At 34.3% G+C, this 27,877-nt stretch overlaps 1 protein-coding gene across 1 annotated transcript; it reads left to right on the plus strand.

The window, feature by feature from the left end:
* On the plus strand, positions 1-27,877 carry LOC133664790 (potassium voltage-gated channel subfamily B member 2-like). Its single transcript, XM_062069701.1, has 4 exons — positions 1-100; positions 2,711-2,938; positions 11,894-12,525; positions 24,371-27,877. The coding sequence occupies exons 3-4, from the start codon at positions 11,956-11,958 to the stop codon at positions 26,183-26,185; spliced, it is 2,385 nt and encodes a 794-aa protein (XP_061925685.1). The 5' UTR covers positions 1-100; positions 2,711-2,938; positions 11,894-11,955; the 3' UTR covers positions 26,186-27,877.

Here is a 27,877-nt window from a genome sequence, read left to right on the forward strand (position 1 = left end):
CCCACTTCTGACGCCAGGGATCCCACTTCTGACACCAGGGATCCCGCTTCTGACACCAGGGATCCCACTTCTGACGCCAAACTGAAGTGACCAGAGAAAAGTAAGAAGTTGTCAGTTGAGCACTCTGTCAGATCGCAAAGAAGAAAAGTTTTGCATTTTTATCTTCATATTAAAATGAACATTAAGGATCATAATGAAATTACCATTCATATTTGTACTATAATTAACATTACATTTACACTATAATATAGTTTAATCAATATTACATGCATTTTATAATTAATTATATACATTATATTTCATTATCATGTTTATATTATAATTAACATTGCATTTATATTATAATCAACTTTATGTTCATAATTTCATCAATATTACATGTATTTTATAGTTAATTATATTATATTTTATTATCATGTTTATATTATAATTAACATTGCATTTATATTATAATCAACTTTATGTTCATAGCTTCATCAATATTACATGTATTTTATAATTAATTATATATATTATATTTTATTGTCATGTTTATATTATAATTAACATTGCATTTATATTATAATTAACTTTATGTTCATAGTTTAATCAATATTACATGTATTTTATAATTAATTATATATATTATATTTTATTGTCATGTTTATATTATAATTAACATTGCATTTATATTATAATTAACTTTGTTCTTAGTTTAATCAATATTACATGTATTTTATAATTAATTATATATATTATATTTTATTATCATGTTTATATTATAACAAAGATTGCATTTATATTATAATCAACTTTATGTTCATAGTTTAATCAATATTACATGTATTTTATAATTAATTATATATATTATATTTTGTTATGTTTATATTATAATTAACATTGCATTTATATTATAATTAACTTTATGTTCATAGTTTAATCAATATTACATGTATTTTATGATTAATTATATATATTATATTTTATTATCATGTTTATATTATAATTAACATTGCATTTATATTATAATGAACTTTATGTTCATAGCTTCATCAATATTACATGTATTTTATAATTAATTATATATATTATATTTTATTGTCATGTTTATCTTATAATTAACATTGCATTTATATTGTAATTAACTTTATGTTCATAGTTTAATCAATATTACATGTATTTTATAATTAATTATATATATTATATTTTATTGTCATGTTTATATTATAATTAACATTGCATTTATATTATAATTAACTTTGTTCTTAGTTTAATCAATATTACATGTATTTTATAATTAATTATATATATTATATTTTATTATCATGTTTATATTATAACAAAGATTGCATTTATATTATAATCAACTTTATGTTCATAGTTTAATCAATATTACATGTATTTTATAATTAATTATATATATTATATTTTGTTATCATGTTTATATTATAATTAACATTGCATTTATATTATAATCAACTTTATGTTCATAATTTCATCAATATTACATGTATTTTATAGTTAATGATATTATATTTTATTGTCATGTTTATATTATAATTAAAATTGCATTTATATTATAATTAACTTTGTTCTTAGTTTAATCAATATTACATGTATTTTATAATTAATTATATATATTATATTTTGTTATCATGTTTATATTATAATTAACATTGCATTTATATTATAATCAACTTTATGTTCATAATTTCATCAATATTACATGTATTTTATAGTTAATTATATTATATTTTATTATCATGTTTATATTATAATTAACATTGCATTTATATTATAATTAACTTTATGTTCATAGTTTAATCAATATTACATGTATTTTATAATTAATTATATATATTATATTTTACTGTCATGTTTATATTATAATTAAAATTGCATTTATATTATAATTAACTTTGTTCATAGTTTAATCAATATTACATGTATTTTATAATTAATTATATATATTATATTTTATTGTCATGTTTATATTATAATTAACATTGCATTTATATTATAATTAACTTTATGTTCATAGTTTCATCAATATTACATGTATTTTATAATTAATTATATATATTATATTTTATTGTCATGTTTATATTATAATTAACATTGCATTTATATTATAATTAACTTTGTTCTTAGTTTAATCAATATTACATGTATTTTATAATTAATTAAATATATATTATATTTTATTATCACGTTTATATTATAACAAAGATTGCATTTATAGTATAATCAACTTTATGTTCATAGCTTCATCAATATTACATGTATTTTATAATTAATTATATATATTATATCTTATTGTCATGTTTATATTATAATTAACATTGCATTTATATTATAATTAACTTTATGTTCAAAGTTTAATCAATATTACATGTATTTTATAATTGTATATATTTTATTTTCGTGTTTATATTATAATTAACACTACGTTTCTAATATAATTGACTTTATGTTCACAGTTTAATCAATATCACATGTATTTTATAATTAATTGTATATATTATTATATTATAATATATTTTATTATCATGTTTATATTAAAATTAACATTACATTTATATATTAATGGACTTTATTTTATAATTAGTTGTATATAACATATAAAATAATTGATGTGAGCTGTCCTTGGTGCTGAAAAGAAAGCATTAGCTCATTAGCTCCTCCCCCCTCTCTCTCCCTCCCTCTCTCTCTCCCCCTCTCTCTCTCCCAGGTCTGAGTGCACCTTGAGGTGGCCCAGCAGGTGTTTGCTGTCCTCCATGAAGGTCTGAGGTGTTGGTCAGGTGACGATGACGAGGAAGATGATGAGGAGGAGGATAAAGAAGAGCGCCAGCACCTGTCCCAGGCTCCAGGTTGCCGTGGCGACGTGCTGACGGACGCCCGCCCGCTATGCTGGGGGGGTCCCGCAGGAGGCCCAGCTCACCTTGAAGACTTTTAGCAGGTAAAAAAGACACTTTTAGCGCCTTGCTGTGTACTTTTCGCAGTACTTGTGTGCAGCTAATCGCTGGATAATCTGCAGCGCTGCTAATCTCCTGACCGGCAATTAGACACAAAGACTTCCATGTTTGGACTTCAAAGTACTTCCTTGCAAGTATTGCAGTACTTCACAGAAAGTACACACATTATACTCACATTTATATACAAATATGTTTTCTTTAACATACTTTTTTATTCCAATATTTTATTCATTAGATATAATGTTAGTATTTATTGTAATAACTTTCAAAACAAATTCATATTTGGTATTTACAATAGTACTTTTAATACAAATGTAAAAACTACTATTAGAATGACTTTAAAATGTATTCACTTGTGTACATTTGTGTGTAAAAGTACTTCAATGGACCACATATTACTGCGTTATTCATGTTTTTTGTCAATAAATATAAGTGTTTTATACGATTGTCAAAATGAAATAAAATGATCTAATAATAATACAGATAAAAAAATATATCAATAATCATAATTCAGTTGTATTTATTATATATTGTATGAATAATACATAAATATTGTACATATAATATAAATAACTGCATCAAATATTCACGTTTGCTAATTTGCTAATAAAATTTAAAAAATCTAATTATTTTGATCTTTTTTTCTATTGATATTATTGTACTGTATTTATTTTTAAATAATCATTTTAAAAATGTTAACATTTTGGTTACTTAAAAAAAACAACATTGAACTATTTGACAAAATTGAATGTATAATTTTAAACGATACTAATAATTATTAAGTATTTATTTTACAACTGGCATTGGCAAAATTAAATATATTATCCAATAATAATAAAGATAACAAAAATAATAAACGTATTTTTTATTCATTATGTACAGTAAAAATAAAACATAATTGTACAATTATACAATTGTCAAAATGAAATAAAATGATCTAATAATAATACAGATAAAAAAATATATCAATAATCATAATTCAGTTTTATTGATTACATATTGTTTGAATAATACATAAATATTGTACATATAATATAAATAACTGCATCAAATATTCACGTTTGCTAATTTGTCCACAAAGTTACAAAAATTTAAAAAAATCTAATTATTTTTATCTTTTTTTCTATTGATATTATTGTACTGTATTTATTTTTAAATAATCATTTTAAAAATGTTAACATTTTGGTTACTTAAAAAAAACAATATTGAACTATTTGACAAAATTGAATATATAATTTTAAACAATACTAATAATTGTTTAAGTATTTATTTTTCAATTGGCATTGGCAAAATTAAATATATTATCCAATAATAATAAAGATAACAATAATAAACGTATTTTTTAAAATTAATTATGTAGGGTAAAAATAAATAAATAAAACTGTAGATATAATTCCATAATATCTTCATGTGTCCATAAAGTAATATAAAAATAAAATAAATACAAATATGTGTTCTTTTTTTTCTTATATGGAAATAATTTTAATTTATTGTTATTATTGTATTGAATTCATTTTGAGATAATCGATTTTATAATTGAGTCATTTTGATGATTACATTTTTTTTTAAACTATTTGAAAAAAGTGAATATATTATTTGAAACAATATTAATAATTATTTTGTATTTATTTTACAATTGGCATTGGCAAAATTCAATATATTATCCAATAATAATAAAGATAACAATAATAAACGTATTTTTTAAAATTAATTATGTAGGGTAAAAATAAAAAAAATAAAACTGTAAATATAATTCCATAATATCTTCACGTGTCCATAAAGTAATATGAATAAAATAAATACAAATATGTTCTTTTTTTTCTTCTATGGAAATAATTTTAATTTATTGTCATTATTGTATTGGATTCATTTTGAGATAATTGATTTTATAATTGAGTCATTTTGATGATTACATTTTTTTTTAAACTATTTGAAAAAAGTGAATATATTATTTGAAACAATATTAATAATTATTTTGTATTTATTTTACAATTGGCATTGGCAAAATTAAATATATTATCCAATAATAATACAGATAACGAAAATAATGAACGTATTTTTTATTCATTATGTACAGTAAAAATAAAACATAATTGTACAATTATACAATTGTCAAAATGAAATAAAATGATCTGATAATAATACAGATAAAAAAATATATTAATAATCATAATTCAGTTGTATTTATTACATATTGTATGAATAATACATAAATATTGTACAAATAATATAAATAACTGCATAAAATATTCACGTTTGCTAATTTGTCCACAAAGTTACAAAAATTAAAAAAATCTAATTATTTTTATCTTTTTTTCTATTGATATTATTGTACTGTATTTATTTTTAAATAATCATTTTAAAAATGTTAACATTTTGGTTACTTAAAAAAACCAATATTGAACTATTTGACAAAATTGAATATATAAATTTAAACAATACTAATAATTATTAGGTATTTATTTTACAATTGGCATTGGCAAAATTAAATATATTATCCAATAATAATAAAGATAACAATAATAAACGTATTTTTTTAAAATTAATTATGTAGGGTAAAAATAAAAAAATAAAACTGTAAATATAATTCCATAATATCTTCACGTGTCCATAAAGTAATATGAATAAAATAAATACAAATATGTTGTTGTTTTTTCTATGGAATTAATTTGAATTTATTGTTATTATTGTATTGAATTCATTTTGAGATAATCGATTTTATAATTGAGTCATTTTGATGATTACATTTTTTTTTTAACTATTTGAAACAAGTGAATATATTATTTGAAACAATATTAATAATTATTTTGAATTTATTCTACAATTGGCATTGGCAAAATTAAATATATTATCCAATAATAATAAAGATAACAAAAATAATGAACATATTTTTTATTCATTATGTACAGTAAAAATAAAACATAATTGTACAATTATACAATTGTCAAAATGAAATAAAATGATCTAGTAATAATACAGATAAAAAAACATATTTATAATCCTAATTCAGTTGTATTTATTATATATTGTATGAATAATACATAAATATTGTACATATAATATAAATAACTGCATAAAATATTCACATTTGCTAATTTGTCCACAAAGTTACAAAAATTTAAAAAAATCTAATTATTTTTATCTTTTTTTCTATTGATATTATTGTACTGTATTTATTTTTAAATAATCATTTTAAAAATGTTAACATTTTGGTTACTTAAAAAAAAACAATATTGACAAAATTTGAATATATAATTTTAAACAATACTAATAATTATTAGGTATTTATTTTACAATTGGCATTGGCAAAATTAAATATATTATCCAATAATAATAAAGATAACAATAATAAATGTATTTTTTAAAATTAATTATGTAGGGTAAAAATAAAAAAAATAAAACTGTAAATATAATTCCATAATATCTTCACGTGTCCATAAAGTAATATGAATAAAATAAATACAAATATGTTGCTTTATTTTTTCTACGGAATTAATTTGAATTTATTGTTATTATTGTATTGGATTCATTTTGAGATAATCAATTTTATAATTGAGTCATTTTGATGATTACATTTTTTTTAAACTATTTGAAAAAAGTGAATATATTATTTGAAACAATATTAATAATTATTTTGTATTTATTTTACAATTGGCATTGGCAAAATTAAATATATTATCCAATAATAATAAAGATAACAATAATAAACGTATTTTTTAAAATTAATTATGTGGGTAAAAATAAAAAAATAAAACTGTAAATATAATTCCATAATATCTTTATGTGTCCATAAAGTAATATGAATAAAATAAATACAAATATGTTCTTTTTTTTTTCTACGGAATTAATTTTAATTTATTGTTATTATTGTATTGAATTCATTTTGAGATAATCGATTTTATAATTGAGTCATTTTGATGATTACATTTTTTTTTAAACTATTTGAAAAAAGTGAATATATTATTTGAAACAATATTAATAATTATTTTGTATTTATTTTACAATTGGCATTGGCAAAATTCAATATATTATCCAATAATAATAAAGATAACAAAAATAATGAACGTATTTTTTATTCATTATGTACAGTAAAAATAAAACATAATTGTAAATATAATATAAATAATTGCGTGTCCATAGAGTAATATAAATAAATAAATCCAAATATTTGTTCTTTTTTTTCCAATGGAATGAATTTGAATGTTTTGTTATTGTACTCAATTTATTTTTAGTAATCCGTTTGGGACAAGCGGTAGAAAATGGACGGATGGATGGATTTTATAATTGAGTAATTTTGATGATTTAATCATTTTTTTTAACTACTTGGCAAAATATTATTTGAAACAATACTAAAATTTGTCATATATATATATATATATATATATGTGTGTGTATATATATATATATATATATATATATATATATATATATATATATATATATATATATATATATATGTGTGTGTATGTATATATATATATATATATATATATATATATGTATATATATATATATATATGTGTGTGTATATATATATATATATATATATATATATATATATATATATATATATATATATATATACATATATATATATATATATATATATATATATATATATATATATATATATATATATATATATATATATATATATATATATATACACATTTACATATACGTATATACACACATACATGTACATATGTACACACATACATATATATTAGGGATGTCCGATAATGGCTTTTTGCCGATATCCGATATTCCGATATTGTCCAACTCTTTAATTACCGATACCGATATCAACCGATGTATGCAGTCGTGGAATTAACACATTATTATGCCTAATTTGGACAACCAGGTATGGTGAAGATAAGGTACTTTTTTAAAAAATTTGTAAAATAAGATAAATAAATTAAAAACATTTTCTTGAATAACAATATAAAAACAGTTACATAGAAACTAGTAATTAATGAAAATGAGTAAAATGAAGTGTTAAAGGTTAGTACTATTAGTGGAGCAGCAGCACGCACAATCATGTGTGCTTACGGACTGTATCCCTTGCAGACTGTATTGATATATATTGATATATCATGTAGGAAGCAGAATATTGATAACAGAAAGAAATGGGGGGAGGGAGGTTTTTTGGGTTGGTGCACTAATCGGCCGATAAATGCGTTAAAATGTAATATCGTAAATTATTGGTTTCGGTTTTTTTATTATCGGTATCGCTTTTTTTTTTTTTTTTTTTTTTTTTAAATTAAATCCACATAAAAAACACAAGATACACTCACAATTAGTGCACCAACCCAAATATATATATATATATATATATATATATATATATATATATATATATATATATATATGTGTGTGTGTGTGTGTAAGTCAACATATGTAATCTTCCATGGACAAAAGCACATTTTAGTGTGGTTCCAGCCGACAAAACACTACTTCCTGTCGTCAGTCCTATTGATGAAATGCACCTGTGTACTAGTGTGTACTTGTGTGTACTCGTGTGTACTTGTGTGTACTAGTGTGTACTTGTGTGTCCTCCGGGTGTGCCGGGAGAAGATGGAGGCACTAAAATTAGCCGGGCAGACGAAGGCTAAAACCATGAGGAGGATTTGTGGAAGCCATTACGCAATAATCCTCCCCTCGCTACTTTGGGACAGCGCTCGGCTCCGCACATGACAAGACACTTTAGAAGGGAGTGTATGGCCTCGTACTCGCACTCGCGGCGCTCCCCGGGTCACGTGACCACCTCCACAAGATGGCTGCCCGTCGGTTAAGCTAGCTCACTTCCAAAAGCATTTTGTTAGCCATTAAAGGTCCTTTAAAAATCTATGTAACATCTGTGATGATTTACTAGTGTGACGGATACTACAATTCAACTGTTTGTACTATAGTTCTTCAATCAATTCATAGAAAACAAGCTAGCACAATTCCAAAGTGCTATTTTTAGCCATTGAACTTACTTTAAAAATCAATGTAACATCTGTAATGATTTATTAGTGTGACAGATACTACAATTCAACAGTTTTTACTATAGTTAGCTAGTCAATTCATAGAAAACAAGCTAGCAAAGTATCATAATCCCCAAAATGGCTGCCTGTCGGTTAAGCTAGCTCTTTTCCAAAAGCATATTTTTTGCAATTAAACTTACTTTAAAAATCAATTGAACATCTCTAATGATTTATTAGTGTGACAGATACTACAATTAAACTGTTTTTACTATATTTATTCAGTCAATTTATAGAAAACAAGCTAGCAAAATATCATAATCCCCCAAATGGCTGCCTGTCGGTTAAGCTAGCTCTTTTTCAAAAGCATATTTTTAGCCATTAAAGGTCCTTTTAAAATCAATGTAACATCTGTGATGATTTACTAGTGTGACAGATACTACAATTCAACAGTTTTTACTATATTTCTTCAGTCAATTCATAGAAAACAAGCTAGCAAAATATCATAATCCCCAAAATATAAAGCATATTTATATATGCAAGCACAGTTTGTAAGTATAATAAGTACTATATGTAAGTACAATATGCAAGTACAGTATCTAAGTACAGTATGTTGTTACAATACTTAAGTACAATACATAAGTACAGTATCTAAGTACAATATGTTAGTACAATATGTTGTTACAATACTTAAGTACAATACATAAGTCCAATATGTAAGTACAGTATGTTGTTCCATTATGTAAGTACAATATGTAAGTGCAGTAAGTACAATATGTAAGTACAGTATATTGTTACATTATGTAACGGCAATATGTAAGTACAATATGGAAGTCCAAAGAGTAAGTACATTATGTAAGTACAATATGTAAGTACAATGTGTAAATACAATATGTAAGTACAATATGTAACTAAATTATGTCATTACAATATGTAAGTACACTAAGTACATTATGTAACTACAATATGTAAGTACACTAAGTACATTATGTAATTACAATATGTAACTACATTATGTAAGTACAATATGTAAGTACACCATGTGAGTACAATATGTAAGTAAAGTATGATGTTACATTATGGAAGTACAATAGGTAACGATAATATGTGATTACAATACATAACTAAAATAATTAAGTATAATTAAATATAATATATAAGTACAATATGTAAGTACAATAAGTACATTATGTAAGTACAATATGTAAGTACACTATGTAAGTACAATATGTAAGTACACTGTGTAAGTGCAATATGTAAGTACACTATGTAAGTACAATAAGTACAGAATGTTGTTACATTATGTAAGTACAAGAGGTAACGACAATATGTAGTTACAATATGTAAGTAAAATAATTAAGTAAATCATGTAAGTATAATATGTAAGTACAATAAGTAAGTACAATATGTAACTAAAATAAGTAAGTACATTATGTGACTAAAATAAGTAAGTACTTTATGTAAGTACAATGTGTAACTAAATTAATTAAGTTCATTATGTAAGTATAGTATGTAAGTACAATAAGTAAGTACATTATGTAAGTACAATAAGTAAGTACATTATGTAAGTACAATAAGTAAGTGCATAATGTAAGTACAATAAGTAAGTACATTATGTAAGTACAATAATTAAGTGCATTATGTAAGTACAATAAGTAAGTACATTATGTAAGTACAAGGGGAAAGTACAATAAGTAACTACTGTAAATTATGTAAGTACCCTATGTAAGTACAATAAGTAAGTACAATATGTAACTAAAATAAGTAAGTACATTATGTAAGTACAACAAGTAAGTACATTTTGTAAGTACAATGTGTAAGTACAATAAGTAACTACTGTAAATTATGTAAGTACACTATGTAAGTACAATAAGTAAGTACAATATGTAACTAAAATAAGTAAGTACATTATGTAAGTACAATAAGTAAGTACATTATGTAAGCACAACAAGTAAGTACATTATGTAAGTACAATGTGTAAGTACAATAAGTAACTACTGTAAATTATGTAAGTACACTATGTAAGTACAATAAGTAAGTACAATATGTAACTAAAATAAGTAAGTACATTATGTAAGTACAATGTGTAACTAAATTAATTAAGTTCATTATGTAAGTATAATATGTAAGTACAATAAGTAAGCACATTATGTAAGTACAATAAGTAAGTGCATTATGTAAGTACAATAAGTAAGTGCATTATGTAAGTATAATATGTAAGTACAATAAGTAAGTACAATATGTAAGTAAAATAAGTAAGTATATTATGTAAGTACAACAAGTAAGTACATTATGGAAGTACAATGTGTAAGTGCATTGTGTAAGTACAATAAGTAAGTACATTATGTAAGTACAATAAGTAAGTGCATTATGTAAGTACAATAAGTAAGTACATTATGTAAGTACAATGTGTAAGTGCAATAAGTAACTACTGTAAATTATGTAAGTACCCTATGTAAGTACAATAAGTAAGTACAATATGTAACTAAAATAAGTAAGTACATTATGTAAGTACAATGTGTAAGTGCAATAAGTAACTACTGTAAATTATGTAAGTACCCTATGTAAGTACAATATGTAAGTACAATATGTAACTAAAATAAGTAAGTACATTATGTAAGTACAATGTGTAACTAAATTAATTAAGTTCATTATGTAAGTATAATATGTAACTAAAATAAGTAAGTACATTATGTAAGTACAATGTGTAACTAAATTAATTAAGTTCATTATGCAAGTATAATATGTAAGTACAATAAGTAAGTACAATATGTAAGTACAATAAGTAAGTACATTATGTAAGTACAATAAGTAAGTACATTATGTAAGTACAACAAGTAAGTACATTATAATCTACATTGTAGTCTACTTCCAATATTAAGTAGACTACAAATATATGTAAGTAGAATATTTCATGAGGTAGTACTTCCCGGTACTGCCAGACGGACTAATAGTCCACAATGTGTCTCGTAGCCATGGAGACCAGCAGAAGTTCCCCCTGAGCCCAGCAGCCGTCGCCATAGAGACCAGCGGCCATGACGGACCGAGCGCCGTTCAGCAGCCGACCACCGGGGGCGCCCATCCTGCCCCCCGAGCCCATCGACATCATCCGCGCCAAGGCTCGCTCCCGCAGGGTCCGCCTCAACGTGGGCGGACTGACCCACGAAGTCCTTTGGCGGACGCTGGACCGTCTGCCCCGGACGCGCCTGGGCCAGCTCCGGGACTGCAACACGCACGAGTCCCTGCTGGAGGTGTGCGACGACTACAACCTGGCCGACAACGAGTACTTCTTCGACCGCCACCCCGTGGCCTTCTCCTCCATCCTCAACTTCTACCGCACGGGCAAGCTGCACATGATGGAGGAGATGTGCGCCCTGTCCTTCGGCCAGGAGCTGGACTACTGGGGCATCGACGAGATCTACCTGGAGTCCTGCTGCCAGGCCCGCTACCACCAGAAGAAGGAGCAGATGAACGAGGAGCTGCGCCGCGAGGCCGAGGGTCTCCGGGAGAAGGACGTGGTGGAGGAGGAGTTCGGGTGTTGTCCCGACCAGAGGCAGAAACTCTGGGACCTGCTGGAGAAGCCAAGCTCCTCCGTGGCCGCCAAGGTAACCTGGCTGTGCTCACGTAGGTTCCGGCCCGGCTAGCCGCCAAGGTAACCTGACCGTGCTCATGTAGGTTCCGGCCCGGCTAGCCGCCAAGGTAACCTGACCGTGCTCATGTAGGTTCCGGCCCGGCTAGCCGCTAAGGTAACCGGACCGTGCTCATGTAGGTTCCGGCCCGGCTAGCCGCCAAGGTAACCTGACCGTGCTCATGTAGGTTCCGGCCCGGCTAGCCGCTAAGGTAACCGGACCGTGCTCATGTAGGTTCCGGCCCGGCTAGCCGCCAAGGTAACCTGACCATGCTCATGTAAGTTCCGGCCCGGCTAGCTACTAAGGTAACCGGACCATGCTCGTGTATGTTCCGGCCCGGCTAACAGCCAAGGTAACCTGACCGAATTCATGTATGTTCCTGCCCTGCTAGCCGCCAAGGTAACCTGACCAAATTCATGTAGGTTCTTGCCCGGCTAGCCGCCAAGGTAACCTGACCGTGCTCATGTAAGTTCCAGCCTGGCTAGCCGCTAAGGCAACCGGACCGTGCTCATGTAGGTTCCGGCCCGGCTAGCCGCCAAGGTAACCTGACCGAGCTCATGTAAGTTCCAGCCTGGCTAGCCGCTAAGGTAACCGGACCGTGCTCATGTAGGTTCCGGCCCGGCTAGCCGCCAAGGTAACCTGACCGAGCTCATGTAAGTTCCAGCCTGGCTAGCCGCTAAGGTAACCGGACCGTGCTCATGTAGGTTCCGGCCCGGCTAACGGCTAACAGCCAAGGTAACCTGACCAAATTCATGTAGGTTCTTGCCCGGCTAGCCGCCAAGGTAACCTGACCATGCTCATGTAAGTTCCAGCCTGGCTAGCTGCTGAGGTAACCGGACCGTGCTCATGTAGGTTCCGGCCCGGCTACCCGCCAAGGTAACCTGACCGAATTCATGTAGGTTCTTGCCCGGCTAGCCGCCAAGGTAACCTGACCGTGCTCATGTAAGTTCCAGCCTGGCTAGCCGCTAAGGTAACCGGACCGTGCTCATGTAGGTTCCGGCCCGGCTAGCCGCCAAGGTAACCTGACCGAGCTCATGTAAGTTCCAGCCTGGCTAGCCGCTAAGGTAACCGGACCGTGCTCATGTAGGTTCCGGCCCGGCTAACGGCTAACAGCCAAGGTAACCTGACCAAATTCATGTAGGTTCTTGCCCGGCTAGCCGCCAAGGTAACCTGACCATGCTCATGTAAGTTCCAGCCTGGCTAGCTGCTGAGGTAACCGGACCGTGCTCATGTAGGTTCCGGCCCGGCTACCCGCCAAGGTAACCTGACCGAATTCATGTAGGTTCTTGCCCGGCTAGCCGCCAAGGTAACCTGACCGTGCTCATGTAAGTTCCAGCCTGGCTAGCCGCTAAGGTAACCGGACCGTGCTCATGTAGGTTCCGGCCCGGCTAGCCGCCAAGGTAACCTGACCGAGCTCATGTAAGTTCCAGCCTGGCTAGCCGCTAAGGTAACCGGACCGTGCTCATGTAGGTTCCGGCCCGGCTAGCCGCCAAGGTAACCTGACCGAGCTCATGTAAGTTCCAGCCTGGCTAGCCGCTAAGGTAACCGGACCGTGCTCATGTAGGTTCCGGCCCGGCTAGCCGCCAAGGTAACCTGACCGAATTCATGTAGGTTCTTGCCCGGCTAGCGGCCAAGGTAACCTGACCGAGCTCATGTAGGTTCCTACCCGGCTTGTCTATCATGTATCCATTTCATAGTCCATCCATCCATCAGATTTTAGGAGCATAAAACTGAAACGCAGTTTCACCATATTTGGTCCTGACTCTGGGCACCAGCAGGAGACCTCCTGAGGTTCTCAGACCTGGAGATGGTTCTAACATGTCACCAGGAGACCACTCCCTGAGGTTCTTAGAGCTGGAGATGGTTCATATGGTTCTAACATGTCAGCAGGAGACCACTCCCTGAGGTTCTCAGAGCTGGAGGTGGTTCATATGGTTCTAACATGTCAGCAGGAGACCACTCCCTGAGGTTCTCAAAAGTCGAGATGGTTCATATGGTTCTAACATGTCAGCAGGAGACCACTCCCTGAGGTTCTCAAAAGTCGAGATGGTTCATATGGTTCTAACATGTCAGCAGGAGACCCCTCCCTGAGGTTCTCAGAGCTGGAGATGGTTCATATGGTTCTAACATGTCACCAGGAGACCACTCCCTGAGGTTCTCAGAGCTGGAGATGGTTCATATGGTTCTAACATGTCACCAGGAGACCACTCCCCGAGGTTCTCAGAGCTGGAGATGGTTCATATGGTTCTAACATGTCAGCAGGAGACCCCTCCCTGAGGTTCTTAGAGCTGGAGGTGGTTCATATGGTTCTAACATGTCAGCAGGAGACCACTCCCTGAGGTTCTCAAAAGTCGAGATGGTTCATATGGTTCCAACATATCAGCAGGAGACCACTCCCTGAGGTTCTTAGAGCTGGAGATGGTTCATATGGTTCTAACATATCAGCAGGAGACCACTCCCTGAGGTTCTCAGAGCTGGAGATGGTTCATATGGTTCTAACATGTCACCAGGAGACCACTCCCTGAGGTTCTTAGAGCTGGAGATGGTTCATATGGTTCTAACATATCAGCAGGAGACCACTCCCTGAGGTTCTCAGAGCTGGAGATGGTTCATATGGTTCTAACATGTCACCAGGAGACCACTCCCTGAGGTTCTCAGAGCTGGAGATGGTTCATATGGTTCTAACATATCAGCAGGAGACCACTCCCTGAGGTTCTTAGAGCTGGAGATGGTTCATATGGTTCTAACATGTCACCAGGAGACCACTCCCTGAGGTTCTTAGAGCTGGAGGTGGTTCATATGGTTCTAACATGTCAGCAGGAGACCACTCCCTGAGGTTCTCAAAAGTCGAGATGGTTCATATGGTTCCAACATATCAGCAGGAGACCACTCCCTGAGGTTCTTAGAGCTGGAGATGGTTCATATGGTTCTAACATATCAGCAGGAGACCACTCCCTGAGGTTCTCAGAGCTGGAGATGGTTCATATGGTTCTAACATGTCACCAGGAGACCACTCCCTGAGGTTCTTAGAGCTGGAGATGGTTCATATGGTTCTAACATATCAGCAGGAGACCACTCCCTGAGGTTCTCAGAGCTGGAGATGGTTCATATGGTTCTAACATGTCACCAGGAGACCACTCCCTGAGGTTCTCAGAGCTGGAGATGGTTCATATGGTTCTAACATATCAGCAGGAGACCACTCCCTGAGGTTCTTAGAGCTGGAGATGGTTCATATGGTTCTAACATGTCACCAGGAGACCACTCCCTGAGGTTCTCAGAGCTGGAGATGGTTCATATGGTTCTAACATATCAGCAGGAGACCACTCCCTGAGGTTCTCAAAAGTCGAGATGGTTCATATGGTTCTAACATGTCAGCAGGAGACCACTCCCTGAGGTTCTCAAAAGTCGAGATGGTTCATATGGTTCTAACATGTCAGCAGGAGACCCCTCCCTGAGGTTCTTAGAGCTGGAGATGGTTCATATGGTTCTAACATGTCAGCAGGAGACCACTCCCTGAGGTTCTCAGAGCTGGAGATGGTTCATATGGTTCTAACATATCAGCAGGAGACCACTCCCTGAGGTTCTCAAAAGTCGAGATGGTTCATATGGTTCTAACATGTCAGCAGGAGACCCCTCCCTGAGGTTCTTAGAGCTGGAGATGGTTCATATGGTTCTAACATGTCACCAGGAGACCACTCCCTGAGGTTCTTAGAGCTGGAGATGGTTCATATGGTTCTAACATGTCACCAGGAGACCACTCCCTGAGGTTCTCAGAGCTGGAGATGGTTCATATGGTTCTAACATATCAGCAGGAGACCACTCCCTGAGGTTCTTAGAGCTGGAGATGGTTCATATGGTTCTAACATATCAGCAGGAGACCACTCCCTGAGGTTCTTAGAGCTGGAGATGGTTCATATGGTTCTAACATGTCACCAGGAGACCACTCCCTGAGGTTCTCAGAGCTGGAGATGGTTCATATGGTTCTAACATATCAGCAGGAGACCACTCCCTGAGGTTCTCAAAAGTCGAGATGGTTCATATGGTTCTAACATGTCAGCAGGAGACCCCTCCCTGAGGTTCTTAGAGCTGGAGATGGTTCATATGGTTCTAACATGTCACCAGGAGACCACTCCCTGAGGTTCTTAGAGCTGGAGATGGTTCATATGGTTCTAACATGTCAGCAGGAGACCACTCCCTGAGGTTCTCAGAGCTGGAGATGGTTCATATGGTTCTAACATGTCAGCAGGAGACCACTCCCTAAGGGTTCTTAGAGCTGGAGATGGTTCATATGGTTCTAACATGTCAGCAGGAGACCACTCCCTGAGGTTCTTAGAGCTGGAGATGGTTCATATGGTTCTAACATGTCACCAGGAGACCACTCCCTGAGGTTCTTAGAGCTGGAGGTGGTTCATATGGTTCTAACATGTCACCAGGGGACCACTCCCTGAGGTTCTTAGAGCTGGAGATGGTTCATATGGTTCTAACATGTCACCAGGAGACCACTCCCTGAGGTTCTCAGAGCTGGAGATGGTTCATATGGTTCTAACACGTCACCAGGGGACCACTCCCTGAGGTTCTTAGAGCTGGAGATGGTTCATATGGTTCTAACATGTCAGCAGGAGACCACTCCCTGAGGTTCTCTGGTTTAGAGTCCATTTCCATGACAGTAGTCTAACCTGCTGGAGACCAAGGCATGGATCAGTCCTTCTAAGTCGGATTTGGATTTCCTTCCTCAGGTTTTGGAAATGTTATTCAGGAGGTAAAAAGTTGCTGAGGTTCTTGACTTCAAGTGACTTCAAAGTCCAAGTCTGAGACCTTCATTACTCCACTTGTCTCACCTGAGGATTCAGTTTCATGGAGTCTCATCCATCATTCTTGCATCCATTCATAATTCTGTCATCCATCATTCATGTATCCATCTATCATTCATTCATTCATCCATCATCCATCCATCTATCATCCATTCATTCATCCATCATCCATCCATCTATCATTCATTCATTCATCCATCATCCATCCATCTATCATTCATTCATTCATCCATCATCCATCCATCTATCATTCATTCATTCATCCATCATCCATCCATATATCATTCATTCATTCATCCATCATCCATCCATCTATCATCCATTCATATTCATCCATCATCCATCCATCTATCATCCATTCATTCATCCATCATCCATCCATCTATCATTCATTCATTCATCCATCATCCATCCATCTATCATTCATTCATTAATTCATCCATCATCCATCCATCTATCATTCATTCATCCATCATCCATCCATCTATCATTCATTCATTCATCCATCATCCATCCATCTATCATTCATTCATTCATCCATCATCCATCCATCTATCATTCATTCATTCATCCATCATCCATCCATCTATCATTCATTCATTCATTCATTCATCCATCATCCATCCATCTATCATTCATTCATTCATCCATCATCCATCTATCATTCATTCATTCATCCATCATCCATCCATCTATCATTCATTTATTCATCCATCATCCATCCATCTATCATTCATTCATTCATCCATCATCCATCCATCTATCATTCATTCATTCATCCATCATCCATCATCCATCCATCTATCATTAATTCATCCATCATCCATCCATCTATCATTCATTCATCCATCATCCATCCATCTATTATTCATTCATTCATCCATCATCCATCCATCTATCATTCATTTATTCATCCATCATCCATCCATCTATCATTCATTCATTCATCCATCCATCATCCATCCATCTATCATTCATTCATTCATCCATCATCCATCCATCTATCATTCATTCATCCATCCATCCATCATTCTTTCATCCATCCATCCATCATCCTTCTACCTATCCTCCAATGTTCCAATAGCACACTTTATTTCCCATACTTTGTCTGCTCTCTTGTTTCAGTAGGACGGGATTTGTCAAACACACCATCAGCAGCTCTATGGTATTGTAGCGTGTCAGACGAGCAGTGCTACCCGCACTGTGTCGCAGGCTATTTGTGGCCCGTCTGCTACTATGTCTTGATTCTTCTTGTCGGCTGCAAGCGGGACTGAGTGAGGTCTAAAGAAAGCAACACTAATCTTATTACAATCATGTCCTCGCCACACTTGATTATGCCGCCTGGCTCCTCCCACTTCTAGCAAAACTCACCTCTTTTTAACACTCTGAGTGGGACCCTTTTGGCTCCTCAAGAATTTAAGTGTGAATATACAGGTGTATATATATATATATATATATATATATATATATATATATATATATATATATATATATATATATATATATATATATATATATATATATATATATATATATATATATATATATATATATATATATATATATACATATATATATATATATATATATATATATATATATATATATATATATATATAATTAAACAAAACCCATATTGTGTAAATGGTAAATAAAAAGAGAAAACCACAAAACCACTGTCAGTAACTACAGTCGGACGCTACATCGGTAAGTGCAAGTTAAAAGTCTACTATGCAAAGCCACAGCCATTTATCAACAACACCCAGAAACGCTTCGCTGGTTAAGTTTGTCAGTGTGAACATGAAATATCTTGTCTTTGTAGTCTAGTCAATTGAATAGAAGTTGAAAAGGGTTTGTTGTATTCTCTTTTTATTTACCTTTTACACAACTTGACAACTTCACTGCTTTTGTACTTTGTACATATATATATACACACATATATGTATACATATACATGTATACATATGTACATATATGTATACACATACATGCTGTATGTATATGTTTATACATACTGTATGTATGTGTGTATAAATATATGTATACACATATACATATACTGTATGTATACACATACATATATGTATACATGTATATATGTCTAATTATGTATGTATGTATGTATGCATACATACATATATGTATGCATATAATTAGACATATATGCATATATGTATACATATATACATATATGTATACATATATACGTATATGTATACATATATGCATACATACATGTATTTATGTATACATACATACATGTATGTATGCACACATACATACATGTATGTATATGTGTATACATATATGTATACACATATACATATATGTATACACATATACATATATGTATACACATATACATATATGTATATGTGTATACATATATGCATACATACTGTACGTGTACGTATTTATGTATACATACATGCATGCATGTATACACACATACATACATGTATGTATGTATACATACATGTATACATACATGTATGTATGCATATATGCATATATGTATACATATATGTATATGTGTATACATGTATGTATATATGTATGTATGTATGTATACATGTATGTATACATACATGTATGTATACATGAATGTATACATACATGTATACATACATGTATACACATATACATATATGTATACATATATGCATATATGCATACATACATGTATTTATGTATACATACATACATGCATGTATACGTACATACATGTATGTATACATACATGTATACATGTATACATACATACATACATACATACATGTATACATACATGTATACACATATACATATATGTATACATATATGCATATATGCATACATACATGTATGTATGTATACATACATGTATACATACATGTATGTATGTATACATGTATGTATACATACATACATGTATGTATACATATATGTATGTATTCATGTATGTATACATACATACATACATACATACATGTATACATACATGTATACACATATACATATATGTATACATATATGCATATATGCATACATACATGCATTTATGTATAAATACATACATGCATGTGTACGTACATACATGTATGTATACATACATACATGTATGCATACATACATACATACATACATACATACATACATACATACATACATACATACATACATACATACATACATGTATACATACATGTATGTATACATGTATACATACATACATGTATACATGCATGTATACTTACATATATTTATACATACATACATACATATATGTATACATGTATGTATACATGTATACATACATGTATACATACATTATGTATACATGTATACATACATACATATATACTTACATGTATTTATACATACATACATACATACATACATACATACATACATACATACATACATACATACATATATGTATACATAAATACATATGTGTATACATATATGTATTTATACATACATACATACATACATACATACATACATACATACATACATACATACATACATACATACATGTATACATGTATGTATACATGTATACATACATGTATACATACATGTATACATTATATGTATGTATACATGTATGTATACATGTATACATACATGTATACATACATACATACATACATACATAAATACATACATACATACATACATACATGTATACATACATGTATACATACATAAATACATGTATATATACATACAAATATACTTACATATATTTTTACATACATACATACATATATGTATACATAAATACATACATATATGTATGTATGTATGTATGTATGTATGTATGTATGTATGTATGTATGTATGTATGTATAAATATATGTAAGTATATATGTATTTATACATATATAGAGTGGTGGTGAAAAGTGTACATACACGTGTAAAGAACATCATGTCATGGCTGTCTTGAGTTACCAATAATTCTTATATTGTTGTGATGTAGTGATTGGAGCACATACTTGTTGTTGTTGTTGTGATGTAGTGAATGGAGCACATACTTGTTGTTGTTGTGATGTAGTGATTGGAGCACATACTTGTTGTTGTTGTGATGTAGTGATTGGAGCACATACTTGTTGTTGTTGTGATGTAGTGATTGGAGCACATACTTGTTGTTGTTGTTGTGATGTAGTGATTGGAGCACATACTTGTTGTTGTTGTTGTGATGTAGTGATTGGAGCACATACTTGTTGTTGTTGTTGTGATGTAGTGATTGGAGCACATACTTGTTGTTGTTGTTGTGATGTAGTGAATGGAGCACATACTTGTTGTTGTTGTTGTTGTGATGTAGTGATTGGAGCACATACTTGTTGTTGTTGTGATGTAGTGATTGGAGCACATACTTGTTGTTGTTGTGATGTAGTGATTGGAGCACATACTTGTTGTTGTTGTTGTGATGTAGTGATTGGAGCACATAGTTGTTGTTGTTGTTGTTGTGATGTAGTGATTGGAGCACATACTTGTTGTTGTTGTTGTTGTGATGTAGTGATTGGAGCACATACTTGTTGTTGTTGTTGTGATGTAGTGATTGGAGCACATACTTGTTGTTGTTGTTGTAATGTAGTGATTGGAGCACATACTTGTTGTTGTTGTTGTGATGTAGTGATTGGAGCACATACTTGTTGTTGTTGTGATGTAGTGATTGGAGCACATACTTGTTGTTGTTGTGATGTAGTGATTGGAGCACATACTTGTTGTTGTTGTGATGTAGTGATTGGAGCACATACTTGTTGTTGTTGTGATGTAGTAATTGGAGCACATACTTGTTGTTGTTGTTGTTGTGATGTAGTGATTGGAGCACATACTTGTTGTTGTTGTGATGTAGTGATTGGAGCACATACTTGTTGTTGTTGTGATGTAGTGATTGGAGCACATACTTGTTGTTGTTGTGATGTAGTGATTGGAGCACATACTTGTTGTTGTTGTTGTTGTGATGTAGTGATTGGAGCACATACTTGTTGTTGTTGTTGTGATGTAGTGATTGGAGCACATACTTGTTGTTGTTGTTGTGATGTAGTGATTGGAGCACATACTTGTTGTTGTTGTTGTGATGTAGTGATTGGAGCACATACTTGTTGTTGTTGTTGTGATGTAGTGATTGGAGCACATACTTGTTGTTGTTGTTGTGATGTAGTGATTGGAGCACATACTTGTTGTTGTTGTTGTGATGTAGTGATTGGAGCACATACTTGTTGTTGTTGTTGTGATGTAGTGATTGGAGCACATACTTGTTGTTGTTGTTGTGATGTAGTGATTGGAGCACATACTTGTTGTTGTTGTTGTTGTTGTGATGTAGTGATTGGAGCACATACTTGTTGTTGTTGTTGTTGTGATGTAGTGATTGGAGCACATACTTGTTGTTGTTGTTGTGATGTAGTGATTGGAGCACATACTTGTTGTTGTTGTTGTGATGTAGTGATTGGAGCACATACTTGTTGTTGTTGTTGTGATGTAGTGATTGGAGCACATACTTGTTGTTGTTGTTGTGATGTAGTGATTGGAGCACATACTTGTTGTTGTTGTTGTGATGTAGTGATTGGAGCACATACTTGTTGTTGTTGTTGTGATGTAGTGATTGGAGCACATACTTGTTGTTGTTGTTGTTGTGATGTAGTGATTGGAGCACATACTTGTTGTTATTGTTGTGATGTAGTGATTGGAGCACATACTTGTTGTTGTGATGTAGTGATTGGAGCACATACTTGTTGTTGTGATGTAGTGATTGGAGCACATACTTGTTGCTCACTAAAAACATTCATGAAGTTTGCTTCTTTTATGAATTTATTATGGCTCTACTGGAAATGTGACTAATCAAAAGTATACATACAGCAATGTTAATATTTGGCAAGTTGACCTGCAATAAGGAGCTTTTGGTAGCCATCCACAAGCTTCTGCTGGACCACTAAATTGCTGCAGTTCAGTTGGACTTGTTTCTTCAGCATTGTCCACACCTTTAAGTCAGGACTTTGGGAAGGCCATTCTAAAACCTTCATTCTAGCCTGATTTAGCCATTCTTTTAACACTTTTGAGGTGTGTTTGGGGTCATTGTCCTGTTGGAACACCCAACAAGACCCAACCTCCGGGCTGATGATTTTAGCTTGTCCTGAACAATTTGGAGCTAATCCTCCTTTTTCATTGTCCCATTTAAAGCAGCAGTTCCATTGGCAGCGAAACAGGCCCGGAGCATAATACTACCACCACCATGCTTGGCGGTAGGGATGGTGTTCCTGGGATTAAAAGGCTTTACCCTTTCTCCTCCAAATGCCAAACAGCTCCATTTTAGTTTCATCTGACCACAGAACTTTCCTCCAGAAGGTCTTCTCTTTGTCCATGTGATCAGCAGCAAACTTTAGGTGTGGCTTGTGGAGCTTTAGGTAGTCTCTCAGGACAGGCTTGACTGTGGACACTGACACCCGTGTTCCAGCAGCTTCCAATTCATTGCAGACCTGCTTTTTGCTGGCTCTCTTGATGATCCTGACCAATTTTCTCCCAGCAGCAGGTCATAGCTTGCGTTTTCCTTCTGATCGTGGCAGTGACAAAACTGTGCCATGCACTTTATACTTAGAAACAATTGTATGCACAGTTGCTCTTGGGACCTCAAGCAGCTTTGAAATGGCTCCAAGTGGCTTTCCTGACTTGTTCAAGTCAATGATTCGGTTTTTTTCCCATTTTTATAGTCTTTGGTATGACTCGGCTGGGATTTGAACTCCAACCTACCTAGTGGTTAGAGTGCCCGCCCTGAGATCGGTAGGTTGGAGTTCAAATCCCAGCCGAGTCATACCAAAGACTATAAAAACGGGACCCATAACCTCCCTGCTTGGCACTCAGCAACACGGGTTGGAGTTGGGGGTTAAGTCACCAAAATGATTCCCGGGCACGGCGCCGCTGCTGCCCACTGCTCCCCAAGGGGATGGGTCAATCTTTAATCTTAATATGTTGCAGTTGACCTTGAAAGAGTATGTGTTTTGACTGATGACTTGGTCTTGCAGATCCTGGCCATGATCTCCATCCTGTTCATCATCATCTCCACCATTTCGCTGTCGCTCAACACTCTGCCAGAGCTGCAGGTGGTGGACGAGTTCGGCCAGTTCAACGACAACCCCAGCCTGGCCCACGTGGAGGCGGTGTGCATCGCCTGGTTCACCATGGAGTACTTGCTGCGGCTGCTGTCCGCGCCCAACAGGTGGGATTTCATCAAGGCGCCGCTGAACATCATCGACCTGCTGGCTATCCTGCCTTACTACGTGACTCTCTGCCTAACGGAGTCCAACAAGAACGTCATGCAGTTCCAGAATGTGCGGCGGGTGGTGCAGATATTCCGGATCATGAGGATCCTCAGGATACTGAAGCTGGCCCGGCACTCCACTGGACTCCAGTCTCTGGGCTTCACGTTACGGAGGAGCTACAATGAACTGGGTCTGTTGATCCTCTTCTTGGCCATGGGCATCATGATCTTCTCTAGCTTGGTGTTCTTTGCCGAGAAAGATGAGGATTCCACCAAATTCACCAGCATCCCCGCCTCCTTCTGGTGGGCGACCATCACCATGACTACAGTCGGCTACGGAGACATTTACCCGCAAACCCTCCTGGGGAAGATTGTCGGGGGGCTCTGCTGCATAGCCGGTGTGCTGGTCATCGCCCTCCCCATCCCGATCATCGTCAACAACTTCTCCGAGTTCTACCGCGAGCAGAAGAGGCAGGAGAAGGCCATCAAGAGGCGGGAGGCTCTTGAACGTGCCAAACGGAGTGGAAGTATCGTTTCCATTAATCCCAAAGAGGCTTTTGCACGAAACATGGAGCTGACAGATGTGCTGGTGGAGAAGAAGGAGGACAGTAAGTGTCCCGTGGACAACCACCTGTCACCAAGCCGCTGGAGCTACCACAAACGTTACTCCAACGCAGGGGTAGGCAGCCCCGATCAGCCCAGACAATTCCAGGAAGTGGCTCAGGTGGGCTCCCGTGAAAGCATCAAGACGTTGCCGAACAAAAGCAGCCCTCAGCAACCTAACGTTCTAGTTCTGGACGACCGGACGGAAAGTCAGGACAAACTCCTGGAGGAGGTGGAGATGAGCGTGTTGAACCAAGAAACTTCAAATGAAGGTGCAAGGACAGTCTCCGGCACAGCTGAGAGTGGAGAGAGCGGCAGAGAAAGTTCTCTGGTTCCTGGTGTTGGCAGTAGTGCGAGGCAACTGCGCGCACCCCCTCCCTTGGATCTGAGTCAGATCAGTGCCAAGAGCGTTGACAGTGTCCAGACACTAACTCCCCTCCAAGAGAATCCATACAACTTCAAGGGGAGCATCAGCAGCTCCTCTGCAGATTCCTGCAGCATGCAGAAGCCAAGAGCCCACAAAGTGGACCTGATTGGCGGACGGGAGGATGTGCTTAAGACAGCCATGACACCTGTGGCCACCCCCGCCTCCGCCGGCTCAGCCAGGCTTGCCCAGGTCCTGGCGGACGACACGGCATCCAGCAGATTTTCTCTCAGCTCGGAAGTTAACCCTCCGCTACAGGCTCTCCTACAATCTGCGTCCCCGATGGGCCAATTAGTCCGTCCGAGCAACTCTGCGGCGGAAGGTGAGAGATTAGAAGGTGAAGGGCAGCTCACGGGTTTAAGCCGCCGGGGGAGGAATCACGTGGAGCGCTCAGGCAGCAGCACTAGTCCTCTGCCTAAAGGCGGCGCGCTTAACTGCTCACAGGAACTGCTGACTGCGGAGGGGGGGGCGAGGGAGGCGGCACCTAGGGAAAGACAAGAAAACCACGTTCTAGACGGAAGTCTGACACCACCCAATGAAACCAGCATGTGAGGCCAAATCCTTCACAAGAGTGGACCTGAAGGGACTGATGCCAAATCCTTTGGGGACCCTCAAGCTTCCTTCCCGTCCGGACCATGGCCTCATCTGGGTGTTCTTCAGGGAGTCTTGTGGTCCGACAGTACTGCCCTGTACTTAGTCGGGGTGTAACGCTACACGTGTTTGGAATCCCATCTTTCAGAACGTGGGCTTTGGTACAGAACTTGTGTTTACGGCGGGGGTGTCCAACTGGTTCCCAGTCAAGTCCACGTCGCAGTTATGGCTGCCATCAGAGGGCCGCTTGTAACAGCAGATACTTTCATTATTAGAAATATTTTTTTTATGTACACTGTAAAAGAAAAATCTGTAGATTGTACCGGAAAAAAACGGAAACTCAGTCACCAGAATTTTATTGTCAAATTATGATTGTTTTTACTGTAAATGGAAAACAGTACCACAGTTTGATTTTAATTCGGGCAACTGAACTGACAGTTTTTTTTACTGTAAAAAATGTGATATTGTGTTTTCATTTACAGTAATAAACCGTAAAAAAACCAAGTGTTGATTTTACGGTAAAAAACGGTTCAGTTACCAGAATTTTACTGTGAAATTTATGATTTTTTTTACAACATATTACTGTAAATGGAAAACAGTAGCACTGTTTTATTTAAATTTTGGCAACTGAACTGAGTTTTTGGACTGTTTTTGGACTGTAAAAAATGTGATAGTGTTTTCATTTACAGTAATAAACCGTAAAGAAAAATGGTAAAAACTGTCAATTTAGTCAGCAGAATTTTACTGTACAATATACAGTGTATATTACATATTACTGTAAATGAAAAACAGTACCACCGTTTACTTTAATTCTGGCAACTGAACTAACAGTTTTTTTACTGTAAAAATTTGATATTGTTTTTATTTACAGTAATAAACCGTAAAAAAAACTTTTACTGTCAAAAGTATGATTGTTTTTACAACATATTACTGTAAATGGAAAACAGTACCACTGTTTTATTTAAATTCTGGCAACTGAACTGAGTTTTTGGACTGTTTTGTACAGTAAAAAATGTGATACAGTAATAAACTGTAAAAAAAAAAAAGGTAAAATCTGTCAATTTAGTCATCAGAATTTTACTGTAAAATATACAGTGTATATTACATATTACTGTAAATGAAAAACTGTACCACCGTTTTATTTTAATTCTGAACTAACAGTTTTTTACTGTAAAAATGTGATATTGTTTTTATTTACAGTAATAAACCGTAAAAAAAAACTTTTAATGTCAAAATTATGATTGTTTTTACAACATATTACTGTAAATGGAAAACAGTACCACTGTTTTATTTAAATTCTGGCAACTGAACTGAGTTTTTGGACTGTTTTTGGACTGTAAAAAATGTGATAGTGTTTTCATTCACAGTAATAAACCGTAAAAAAAAATGGTAAAAACTGTCAATTTAGTCAGCAGAATTTTACTGTACATTATACAGTGTATATATACCATATTACTGTAAATGAAAAACAGTACCACCGTTTGCTTTAATTCTGGCAACTGAACTAACAGTTTTTTACTGTAAAAATTTGATATTGTTTTTATTTACAGTAATAAACCGTAAAAAACACTTTTACTGTCAAAAGTATGATTGTTTTTACAACATATTACTGTAAATGGAAAACAGTACCACTTTTTTATTTAAATTCTGGCA

Source organism: Entelurus aequoreus, linkage group LG14, assembly GCF_033978785.1.
Source record: "Entelurus aequoreus isolate RoL-2023_Sb linkage group LG14, RoL_Eaeq_v1.1, whole genome shotgun sequence".
Classification (NCBI taxonomy): domain Eukaryota; kingdom Metazoa; phylum Chordata; class Actinopteri; order Syngnathiformes; family Syngnathidae; genus Entelurus; species Entelurus aequoreus.